The 12,108-nt window shown below is 53.1% G+C and overlaps 1 protein-coding gene across 1 annotated transcript; it reads left to right on the plus strand.

The window, feature by feature from the left end:
* The first annotated feature begins 2,388 nt into the window (after nucleotides 1-2,388).
* On the plus strand, nucleotides 2,389-5,679 carry LOC132248856 (factor in the germline alpha-like). The gene is made up of 2 exons (XM_059723321.1): nucleotides 2,389-2,880; nucleotides 5,043-5,679. Exons 1-2 carry the CDS (start codon nucleotides 2,440-2,442, stop codon nucleotides 5,244-5,246), a joined length of 645 nt encoding a protein of 214 aa, XP_059579304.1. The 5' UTR covers nucleotides 2,389-2,439; the 3' UTR covers nucleotides 5,247-5,679.
* The last annotated feature ends 6,429 nt before the right edge of the window (nucleotides 5,680-12,108 follow it).

Below are 12,108 nucleotides of genomic sequence, written 5' to 3' on the forward strand. Positions count from 1 at the left end.
TGAACCTTTCTAGGATTTATCCCAGGACAACAGCTACGAGTGTGTGAGTGACTGCAACGTATTGATTTGTCCTGGGATCATACGGTTTATGGCAAGACAAAGCAATACAGTATCTGTAGTCTGAGAGTGCCTAAGCACTCTAAGCCTGCAATGCATCTAGCCCCACAAGGTATCGGAATAAAGGGGTGTTAAGCAGAGGGTTGGCTTAGAAGAGGATCCTTCCAGACCTGCTTTTCTAGGATTTCATAGAACATGAAGGTTGGCAGGGACCTCTGGAGGTCACATCTAATTCAACCCCCTGTGCAAAACAGGACCAGCCTCAACTTGATCTTCCCAGCCAAGGCTTTGTCTAGCTGGATCTTAAAAACCTCTAAGGATGGAGCTCCCACCACCTCCATGGGTAACCTGGTCCAGTGCTTCACCACCCTCCGAGTGAGAAAATGATTCCCAATATCTAACCTCAACTTCCCTTGCTGCAGCTTGAGACCATGGCTCCTTGTTACCTGTCACCACTACGGTGGCCATCATAGAGGACATTCTGGGTTTCTGTTCCTCTGTCCTCTACTGATATGAAACCCGATGCCTTTATGTCCTCTATTTTTCCTCTTCAAATAGAGGGCATAATGGCATTGGGCCCAGCCACCAAGGAGAGAGACAGTGTAAGGGAGGGGGCCATCCCTGCCACAGGAGGCGAGGTGCCGGGAAAGGATGGGAGATACCAGGGGACACCCGGGGTCCTCTTCTCTCTCCTCCTCGCCCTTCTGCATCCAAGGGCAAGGTTCCCAGCAGGCAGATTTTCCTACCGGCCTTTATCTCCCCAGAGCACGGAGCTTCAAGGGGCTCCTGCAGGGGCGCTTCTGTATGGGGCTCATTTCTCAGTGGGCTGGAGATAACCAAGGTGCAGCCCTGGCTCAGAAAGATGCCTAGGGTGGCTGTCATAGAGGGCATCCCGGCTTCCTGCTACTCCACACGAAACCCCACGCCTTTAGGTCCTCTCACAGAGAACACGAGGGTGTTGGGTCTTGCATCACTGGAGGACAACCGGAGCGCTCTCCTCTTGTGACCCCCTGCGGGGGGGGGGGGGGGGGGCGTGTCACGGCGGGGTCCTCGCGGAGGGCCGTGAGCTCCTTGAGGTCCCTCGCTCCGTGTCAGGCCGGCCCAAGACACCCTCCAATTCTCGCCCGCCACGTCTTTGATGTTTATATGATAGGGAGGCTGCCTTGTGTCTTCCCTGGGCACGGCTACTCGGGACCTCTGTCCCCACGGTTCTTCCGGACCCCCTGGGGGTCTCCCGATATGGTAGGTGTTCCCCGGACACCCTAGCCTCATGGGCTATGCGTGGCTCCTACCAGCCCCTAACACCACGCCCCAAGCCTCGCAGATGTAACGGACGTTGTTCGGTTGTACGCCCGCTTCCTCTAAAGTGTAGCCCACTCTGGGCTCGCTCTCTCTCACACCCAGCCTCTCACTGGGACTCTCCTGGTGGTGCGGTCCCGCTCAGGGACTCCCTAGCGGGCCCTGGCCCTTCCGGCCAACCGCACGGGTACCCTCTCTGACCCCGGCTCACCGCGCTGCTACTCCCCGTCTCCTCGGGGCAAGCGCAGCGCCCTGCCTCGGTCTGAGGGGTGTTGCCGCACTAGCCTGCGGCCAGGCTCGCTATGCCCGTCTCGGGCTCCTCGCTATGGCCCCTCTCCAGGGCTCCTCAGTAACGGCCCCTCTCCAGGGCTCCTCAGTAACGGCCCCTCTCCAGGGCTCCTCAGTATGGCGCTCCCCCCTCTCTGGGGCTCGCCGCGCCCACACTGGGCTACGCAATAACACCGCCCCTTCCCTGGGGCCGGGGTCTATGTTCCCCCGCACACCATCCGGGGTCTCGGTCCCCGTCCGCAACCTACGGGTTGCGCCCGCGACCCACGGGCCGCGCTCCTCGCCGCCAGTTACTCGCGCGCTGGCGTGCGAGCTGCGCCTTCCCTGGCGCTATGCAGATCATGCGCCCTCTTGGCGCTAGGGCACCCCACGCTCTCTGGGGTCCCTATAGTTGAGGCCTCCTCCAACCCCTACAGCCTCACCCAAGCCTCGGGGCGGAATAACAGAGCCAAACGTAAACTAGAGCCTCCTGGCTATAAGGCAAACATAAAGCCCCTGGCTAAACCATAGTGCCCAATCCTCTCAGGGCTATCACGAGCTGTACTCGCCCGGCGGGCTCCTCCCCACACCCCGGCTGAGGGAGCTCCTGCCTCCCCGGCTGCGGCAGAGAACTGCCAGCCTGGCCTCAGCCCTGGGCTTTATAAGGGCCAGGCCCCGCCCCCTGCTGGCCAGTGGCCCCCGTAGTTGCCCCGGCAACCCGCAGCTGCGCTCGATTGGCTCTGCCAGGGCTCTGTCCCTGCCAGTTTGTCCGCTCGAGGAGCAGGCACGGGGTGCCCTGCGGGGGGGGGGGGCGCTATGAACTCCCCTTCCAGCCCGCTCCTGTCCGCACTGAACGAGCCTGCCCCCGGCCCGCACCCATCTCCCCGCACGTCCTCCACTCCGCCCCGTCCTTGCTGCCCCGCCGGTCCTTCCCGCGCCGCAGCTGCGGGCACGTGGGCTCCGGCCCCTCGCCCCGCACCTGTGCAGCAGCCGGGCCCGGTGCGGCGGAGCCCGGCCCTTCCCGCCCGCCCGCCCGCCCGCATGGAGAAGGAGAAGGAGCGGGCGCCCCCGCCGCTAGCCCCGGTCCCGGCCCCGGAGGTGCTGGGCGACGTGCTGCAGGAGCGCTACGGCCCCCTGCCCTCGGCAGCCGCCATCAGCAGGATGAGGAGGCAGCCCTCGGGCCGCTACCTGTGCACCGAGAGGCTGGAGGAGGTGCTGGAGAGGCGGCAGGCGGCCAATGCCAAGGAGAGAGAGCGGGTAAGGGAGGGCCGAGGGCCCCGGCTCTGCTCTGCTCTCCTGCCCGCCTGCACCTCCCCAGAGCAGGGCGCATACATGGGCACGTCTGTACACGGCTCGCTTCTCAGCGGGCTGCATAGGGCCAGGGGGTAGCCCTGGCTTGGCAAGGTGCTAAGGGAGGCTGTCATACAGGACACCCTGGTTTTCTGCTCCTCTGTCCGCTCTTCATATGAAACCTTTAGGCATAAAAGTGTCTGGTTTCATATCAGTAGAGGACACCCAAACTGTCCTCAGTGATGGCCGCTAGTTTGTAAGGTGACGCGTGGGCCTGAGTGCCGTGGCGAGGCTGGGTCACGCTGGCATAAGGCCTCCAGCCCTAGAAGAAATGACTTTGTGCTTTGAAGAGGGGTCTCAACCGGGCTGCCTTGAGATCTTTGCAGGGAGCCCCGCTTTGCACGCACCATTCACAAGAGAAACCCAGCGGTTTTGTATCCGTGGTCTTAACACCCTTTCTGATTTGCTGGGGCTTTTTGAACTCTTTGCAGCGGGCAGATTGCTCCTGCTTATTTTTTCCAAAGTCAGAAAAAAAAAGAGCTGGAATTGGCTGAGTGCAAGGAGGCGTACCTCGAGGCTCAGGATGAGTGTCTTGAGGCTAAAGAAGTTGAGAAGCACTGGCGTAAGATGTGGGGGGGTTCATTGGTCTCGCCTCTGGGAATGATTTTTTTCCCCCATCAGGGCTGCCCTTTGTCTTTCCACCGGCACCCAACTTGGATTTGTAGTGTAGGTTTGAGTTATGGAAATGCTCTCTCTGCAAACAAGAGCTCTGCATCTGCGGCAGGTACAGAAGAGTGCTCATCATGAGTAATAGTGTCCTGTGCCAGTTCTCCTGAGAGGGTTCTCAGAGTTCATGAATAACCTGGGGGAAAGCAACTCTTATCAGTAAACTAGGAATGAATAATCTTGTGTTCTAGATAACCTATCCAACCACAGCAGTGGCCAGGTGCTGGGTAGTAGCCAGACCTCGACCTCACTTGCTGTCTTTGCAAGAGGGAGAGAAGGAGTTCTTTTTGACTCTCATGTCTCATTGCAGTTTAGAATAACGCTGCAGTTTTAGTGCAAAGTACACAGCTCACAACACAAGATACAATCGCTTTGCTATAAACCAGAAAAATTAGGGAATTCAACATTCACAGCAACAGTAGCTGGGCAGCGGAAGACTTGAAAACTAAGGTGAGAGACCAAAGCTTGTTGAAGTTAAATGCACGATGCACTTTGCAGGAGAGGGTAAAATAATGGCAGGCTGAGAGATGGGGACAACACTGAAATACTTCTACATGTCTGGCTGTTTCCATGGCAAAATAAACACCGCTGTGGTGTACATTGTAAGCAATGTCTTCCTAATACTGTGGCATAACTAATTATTAATAATGCAGTCAAACAGGCCTGAGTTCTTGGCCCTGTGTTGGGCTTGTATCCTGCAGTTGAGCACCTGTGATTCAGAGACATGATTCAGACAGGTCAAGTTACTGGAGTGAAAATATCCACAGGATCATGACCTAAGTATTCAGCAGGTTTAAAGCTTTTACAGTGTGAGCTGTGGAGATCAGACCAGGGCTTGGCCATGTGCTTCTTATTCCTAATGCATATTTCTTGTCTCTGAGCATTTGCAATTAGCCCTCCTATCCTCCGTGTTCTCATTTACTTGATGAAGATGTCCCCATGTTTATAAGCACCAGCTCATACAACCCTTCCACCTTGCCCCTGGATCAGAAGGGGTGGGAAGAAATGCAGTCCCAAGGTATTCAGGTGCACTTCCTATTCCAGTTAGATTTACAAAGGACTAGTGGATGTTATAAGCCTATTACAGACTTGAGTGCATGTATAACAGATGGTCATAAGCACCTTGGAAGAAGACGTGAAAGAGGCTTTAAGTCCTTAATTGTTTGGTTGTGAGGTGGCCATTACAGCTGCTATTAATCACTGTAAGCCATTTACCTTAAAGTGCCATTTAGGTGACCAGTATCTTGTATTAATGTGCTGTGCATCCACCTGTAACTTTTTTTTCTGCCCATTTGAAAATGAGCTGTATTAAAAGGTGCCTCTTTCACCACTTGGTGGTGTGCTGCAGCTGATGGACTGAAGGTTATATAATCTCATCTTTCATGTCTGTGTGTGTCTGGCAGATCAGAGACTTGAACAGTGGTTTTTCAAAGCTGAAGATGATTGTGCCATTGATACCTAAAGACCGGAAGCCTAGTAAAGTTGATACACTCAAAGCAGCCACTGAATACATACGTCTACTCCACGTGATCTTGGAAGAAACTGAAGGCTTTGAGGTACAGGAAAACTGTCCCTTAACTCAACATAATCAATTTGTTATTCTTTAAGGGGTGCTGGTGTCAACATGCATGTCAGCAGACTTGGTGACTGCTTATTAATGTTGTTAGCAGAACCCTAAGCATAACTCCAGCCCGACTTGTGTACATCTTGATCTTCATAGTTAATATGCTACCTCTTTAAAAAGAGCATGCCCTGTTCCTTCCTTCCTTTCTATTGAGTAAAAATACCAAAATGAACAGGGCAGCTTCATTTGGAAACCTGATAACAAATGGCAAATGTATTCTATATAACCAGTTATCTCTACCATGGTGACTCCGTCCTGACTTCTGTCTTGGACCAGCAGAAACTGAGGAGCTGTGGGCTAGATGGTGACTCTTCAGCTAAAAAGCTTTGTTGGAAGATGTCAGTCTCTTCAAGTGGTTTTGTGAGCAATTAAATAAAAAACTTGGTAGATTTTTGTGTTGTTGCAATTAAAAGCATAGTTCTTAGCAAAAAAGAGATTTTTTTTTTTTTAAGTTGTCCTCCCTCTGGGGAGAAATATAAGAAATTGGGAAAAGGGGGGAGGAGTCACTTTCTTGAACAACTTTTACGGTTATCTAGAATGGAATAGAAGAAAAGTCTCTCTCTCTCTCTTTCTCAAAAGGGAAGTGTGGGTATCTTCGCACCTTCACTTTACCTTTTGCTAATGGCAGATGGAAAAAAGATCTGGTGGGGAATTCGAATTTGTTGTTTCTTTTAAATTACTTTCTGCTTTTATTACAGAAAAAAAGCATTTTGAAAGACATGTTTTGAGGGATGGGCACGAAGCCAGTTCTTCTCCAACAGCTACCGTGATCCATGCAAGGCTGTAGCCTGCCAACTTGCTTGTTCTGGAAATGATTCGGGCAGTTTTAAGGAAAGAAACTGATGCAGGTTGAAGGTTTGTCTGGGTGAGGTGTTACCAAATTTGCCCATTACTTTGGGGTGTGCTCATTTATTAGGGATAGTTTCTAGGGTCTTGTTGATTCTGTCAATGTGCTGCTTGTGTTACTATACGGAGCTGTATTTCTCCCTTCCGCAAGCCCTCACCCCCAGTGGAGCTATCTTGCAGGACTCAATCTCAATGGGACTGGGTTCCTCCAGTCACCAAATCAGTCATACACACACAAACACACACACAAGTTAACGTGACACGCCTGACCTGGCCGGGCTGATCAGCATGGACAGGCTGACACCCTCATATGCCAAGAATCAGTTCATCAGAGCAACAATAAAATGCAGTCAGACACAAGCACACAGGTGAACAGAATCCCTCTGAATCCGGCTGGGTGTCCAGCTGACACCCTCATGGGCCAGCATTCAGTTCATAAGGGCATGTCTGAGTCAAACTGGGTCAATCAGCCTGTACAAGCTGATCCCCTTATGTGTTTCAAACTCAGCATGTCCCAATCTTTGGCCTCCTGATGAACAGACCCCACAATAATTTGGGCTTCACAGGGATCTTTAGCATAGGTAAAAGAAGCGTTGCTGCAGAGCACAGGAGGAAAGAGAAGCAGAGAAGGAAAAATATACCCAATTACTACCAGTTTGCCTATAAAAGTTATTTATTGCTAAGCATATGAAATATATAATAGTACTAGTAGTAATAGCCATGCAAAAGAAAAACAAACACAAACAATGACAATACTACCCTGGTTTCACTAAGTATTTGGGGAAACTTAGCTCAAGCTTAACTGATACAGTTCAGGCACAGTCCGTAGCACAATCCTTGAAGAGAGAGAGAGACGATCTGCTCTTCCAGAGTCCCAAGAATGACAGGGGATGGTGTCAGCACAGGAGTTTTCTTCTTTCCTTTTCCCCTCCTTCTCCTTTTCTCCTTCTCCTTCTTTTTCTTCTTCTTTTCAGCACACACACTTACAGATTTTTATACCCTCAGTTCAGCTGCTTCGAAGCACCCTCAGTAGTGTAAATCATTGTCTTTTTTTATTGACAAGGGGTTATCTGGTTTGGACCATCTCAGGAAACTGATTGTTAATCAGGAAACACTAAAGATTAAGGAGTAACCCAAATACTTGGGAGCCAGCTTGAGATTCCTATGGATGGCAGATATCCTGATGGGATATCTCATGGTTTCTTCAGGAACAATAGATAGCTTGCAGCATCAGGATTTTGGATTTTTACTTGCTGTGCACAAGCCTCAGCTTAGCATCACTTTTCCAGATCTTACTATAGTCTTTTAACAGACTTAAAACAATTATTGGGGTGCTCATAACCTTTTGTGGAGAGGACTCCCACCAGTCGTCTCGGGAAAGATATGACAACACCTGGGATTAGGGCTCCAGCAGGCTGGATGCTGTGATGAACCCTTAACCATTGTTCAAATGTTGCCCATACCCCCTCGGACTCGGTCTCTTGCCTCAGCATTCCCTAACCCGGCAACCGAGTTTTAGTCAATCAAGTTTAAATAGGCCTCCCATAGTGGGACCGGGGAATGTACGGCCCGAGATGCCTATTAAACTTAGAGCTGTGTGTGTGTGTCTGGGGGGGGAAAGTCCTTAGCAAATCCAGATTAGAACTGGTCAGATAAATGCTGAGGTGGGTGTGTGTGACATGGGTTGATTAACATTGGAAGCACAGATTCCCCATCATGCAGCGCTCTCCTGCTTCTCTGGTCCCAGAATTCACTGCAGTCTCTGCTTCAGGCTTTCTGTTCTCCATCTCTCATGTAAATGAATGGTCATCTGGTTCCATCTCGGATGCAAATGAGACCGAGGGCAGTTGTTCACTCTTATCACCCTTATCTGGAGAGTTTTAGGTGTGTCTCTCACTGCATCTTAATCAGTTTTGTTTAGGTAGAGGAGGGGAGGGGGGGGGGGGGGTGAGTCCTTGTGAGTCAGACAGACTGCATCCTGTGCCAGGGTTGCCCAAGAACACAGAGCTGAGATGTAACACTTGCCTGATGCATTTGTTGGTGGCCATCCATTCACCTCTCAGCCTTCTCTTTCCTAAACTGAACAGACCCAGCTCCCTGAGTCTATCCTCATGGGGTCTGTCCTCCATGCGCTTGGCCATGCGGGTGGCCCTTCTTTGACGCTCTCGAGCTTATCCGCGTCCTTCTGGAAGGCGGAGCCAGAACTGGACACGGCACTCCAGCGGGCCGGCTCCGAGGGGCTCCAAGTGACTGGGGGGGCAATCCCACCAACAAGGGGCTGGCAGGGGAGAGCATCTCATCCATGTGTGCAAGGATGGGTAATGAGCAGGGATCCTGGCTTTCTCTGATAACAAATCCAAATGAAACACCACAATGAATATATTAGTGGTATTTCATTTTGATCCCAGAAAAATGTGGATTTTGGGTTACTTTTTTTAATCCAAAAATTGGGGATTTTTTTAATCAGAGCGAACCACTACAAGTGGATGCACAGAAGTTGGAGGATGTCCATAGGAAGGAGCAAAATAATTGCATCTGAACCAACATGCACAGCCTTAAACAACCCCACTCCTGCCCAGCGGCAATAGGAGTGGGGGGTGGGCCCTTGACTAGTTTCCAGATGACTCTTGTTAATTCATGGCAGGAATTACTGACATTGTGCTGTCTCCAGGCCCCAGGAGAGCATCCCACCCTGTCTGGGGAAGGCCTCTCTCATCGTGAGAAGCATCGTGTGCTCCTTCCTAGCTCTCGGACTGAGCCCCACAGGCTAAACACATCCTTCAGCATCAGCTCCCTCTAACTCATTCGTAGAAGGCAGGCAGTAAATGGACTTTTTTCTCTCCAAAAATGATAAAACAGCCTGTGCTCGAGCTTATACAGCAATAATCACATCTGAGCAGAGACCAGGGATTGGAAACCAGGTGTCTGAAGCTGCAGCTCAGACCTGGGACACGGGAGTTTGGACCGTGGTCCCTGCTGCCCCCTGTGGGCTGGAACATGCATGTGCACTGACACACGTGTGTGCTTGGCCATGCTGTCCTGTGGCAGGGAATAAGTACTGGGGTGTTGCTAGTCTCCGTGGGGAACCCTGTGCTGCCGGGCAGCAAGGCCCCCGCCCCATTCCCGCCGTCACAGAATGGGCTGGCGCACCCACACTTCCGTGCCCCTCGACGCTGAGTGCCCCGTGGCATTCCCATGTTCCACGTCACGGCTGCCCGCCCTCTCCATGACCAAGTGTCACAACTACATCCGCATCCTGGACTTCTCCAGCGAGAGCCACCTCTTTGTGTGTGGCACGTACACCTTCGACCCCCAGCGCGTCTTCATCATGAGTGACCCAAGCCTCCCTCCAGTGCCCCCACCCCACACCCTGGGCTGGAGGGCACTGCAGGGGCAGCAGATGAGGAAGACCCCTGGCAACAGGAAGGAAAGAGCAGAGGAGAAAATCCCCCGGGTCCTGGTGACAGGAAGGCGAGGGCAGAGCCAAATGCCACCCTGCTGCTGCTGGGGGAGGACAGGGGCAGGAGACGGGGGACCAGGGGCTGAGACTCCTCTGCCTTCCCCGCAGAACAGGACCAGTTTCAGTCGCATGGAGCAGCAGGACAGCGACTGGGGCAAGTGCCCCTTCGAGCCCATGCAGCGTGTGGCAGCCGCCATGGGGTGGGGTGTCCGAGCTGGGGGCCAGGCCTGGGACGTAGGCAGGGAGCAGGTTGGGCAGCAGCAGGGAGTGAGCCATGCCAGGGCAGGGCTTGAGATGGGACACGGCACACCCTTGCCTTGCTGAGCGGCTGCTTCTGGTCCCCTCCACCCACAGCCGGGGCCTGGGCTGTGTGAGCCGGGTGTGGAGCGTGGCTCTGCCCTTCTGTACCAGCTTTGCGTTCCAACAGCATGGCTTGTGTCCCTCCTGGGTGTGTCCGGCCATGCCCCCTCCCTGCGACTTCCCCCACCTGACCTGTGCCCCCCAAATGGTGTCCTGTGCGCTGCTACCATCAACGCTTCCTGGGGACGGAGCCCATCATCTCTCAAGTGACAGGGACCTCAGAGGAGTGCATCTGGACAGAGACCTCGGTGACCTGGCCAAACGGCACATACTCTTGGGTCGGCCACCTGTGCTACTGAAGGGACTTGGGACATGGGCAGGGAGGCGGGGGCTGCCAGGCTGGGGTTGGGTGCTGAGGCAGGCAGCAGGGGTGGTGCTGAGGTCCACTCCGCTCCTTGCTGACAGCAGTGTAGCAGGTCAGGGATCTGCGTCTTGGCTCCTGGGTGCTGGCCCCATGGTCATTACTGCTGCAGCCACGTGGCTTGGGCCAAGTCAGGCATGTTCAGCACCAGTGCCCAGGGCCATGACCCTTTCCCTCGTTGTGCTCACACCCCGACTTTTTGGGCTCCCCCTTCCTGAGGAACAGCAAAGCGGAGAAGATGACACGATCTACTTCTTCATGGAGATGTCCAGAGAGCACGACTTCTACCAGGGTAAGATGCTGCACGTGGCCAGACTGCTAGGTACAGCCCTGGGCCCTGGCTGGGTGGAGACAGCCCCTATGGGCCTCGGGGAGGCTGCATGAAGGGGAGAACATTGGGGGGCAGGGGCAGTAAAATGTGACTACCCCAATTGAGACCAGACATTAGCACTGACGTCCGGGCACAGTGTGATGTTACCAGCAGTGGGGTGCCAGGACCTTTGTGTCTTGTCAGGGTGGTGGATGCATAAAACCTGAGGGGGTTATATCAATCAATATGCAAAAACTGATTGTAATTGAATCTGAACTCAGGACAGCCTTGATGAGGCCCTACATGTCCTGAAGACTGGCGGGGTTAGAGACCTGGCCCAACAAGCAGGGTGGTGCAGCCCAGGGGCTCCCACAGGGCCAGCAGTTTGGTGGTGGGGAAGCGTGGGGAGGAAGCAGTTTGGTGGTGAGGAAGCGGTGGCTGTCGCCCATGCACTGCAGCGCTGGCTGTGGGGCTCGGGAGCACATCTGCCACGTGTTGCTCCGTCTGGTGGTTACGTGCTGCCAGCTTCAGCCTTCACCCCGTTGTCCGAGCTGGCCAGGGAGGGGGCACCTTGCGCCACCACAGTATTGCTCTAGCCCTGGGGCTGCCTCCCCAAACGCAGGGTGGCTTGGATCTGATGCACCCACTGGCCGAGCCTCAAGTGGAGCAGCCAGCGCTGGCGAGAGCAAAGCTCACATGTGCTGAGAGCTGCCCATGGCTGGGATCTCTTGCCCCCATCTCCCCTGCCCTTGGGCACAGTGTGTTACCAAATTTGCCCATTACTTTGGGGTGTGCTCATTTATTAGGGATAGTTTCTAGGGTCTTGGTGATTCTGTCAATGTGCTGCTTGTGTTACTATACGGAGCTGTATCTCTCCCTTCTGCAAGCCCTCACCCCCAGTGGAGCTATCTTGCAGGACTCAATCTCAATGGGACTGGGTTCCTCCAGTCACCAAATCAGTCATACACACAAACACACACACATTAACGTGACACGCCTGACCTGGCCGGGCTGATCAGCATGGACAGGCTGACACCCTCATATGCCAAGAATCAGTTCATAAGAGCAACAATAAAATGCAGTCAAACACAAGCACACGGGTGAACAGAATCCCTCTGAATCTGGCTGGGTGTCCAGCTGACACCCTCATGGGCCAGCATTCAATTCATAAGGGCACGTCTGAGTCAAACTGGGTCAATCAGCCTGTACACGCTGATCCCCTTATGTGTTTCAAACTCAGCACGTCCCAATCTTTGGCCTCTTGATGAGCAAACCCCACAATAATTTAGGCTTCACAGGGATCTTTAGCATAGGTAAAAGAAGCGTTGCTGCAGAACACAGGAGGAAAAAGAAGCAGAGAAGGAAAAATATACCCAGTTACTACTAGTCTGACTGTAAAAGTTATTTATTGCTAAGCATATGAAATATATAATGGTACTAGTAGTAATAGCCATGCAAAAGAAAAACAAGCACAAACAATGACAATACTACCCTGGTTTCACTAAGTA

Source organism: Alligator mississippiensis, chromosome 1 (genome assembly GCF_030867095.1).
Source record: "Alligator mississippiensis isolate rAllMis1 chromosome 1, rAllMis1, whole genome shotgun sequence".
Classification (NCBI taxonomy): domain Eukaryota; kingdom Metazoa; phylum Chordata; order Crocodylia; family Alligatoridae; genus Alligator; species Alligator mississippiensis.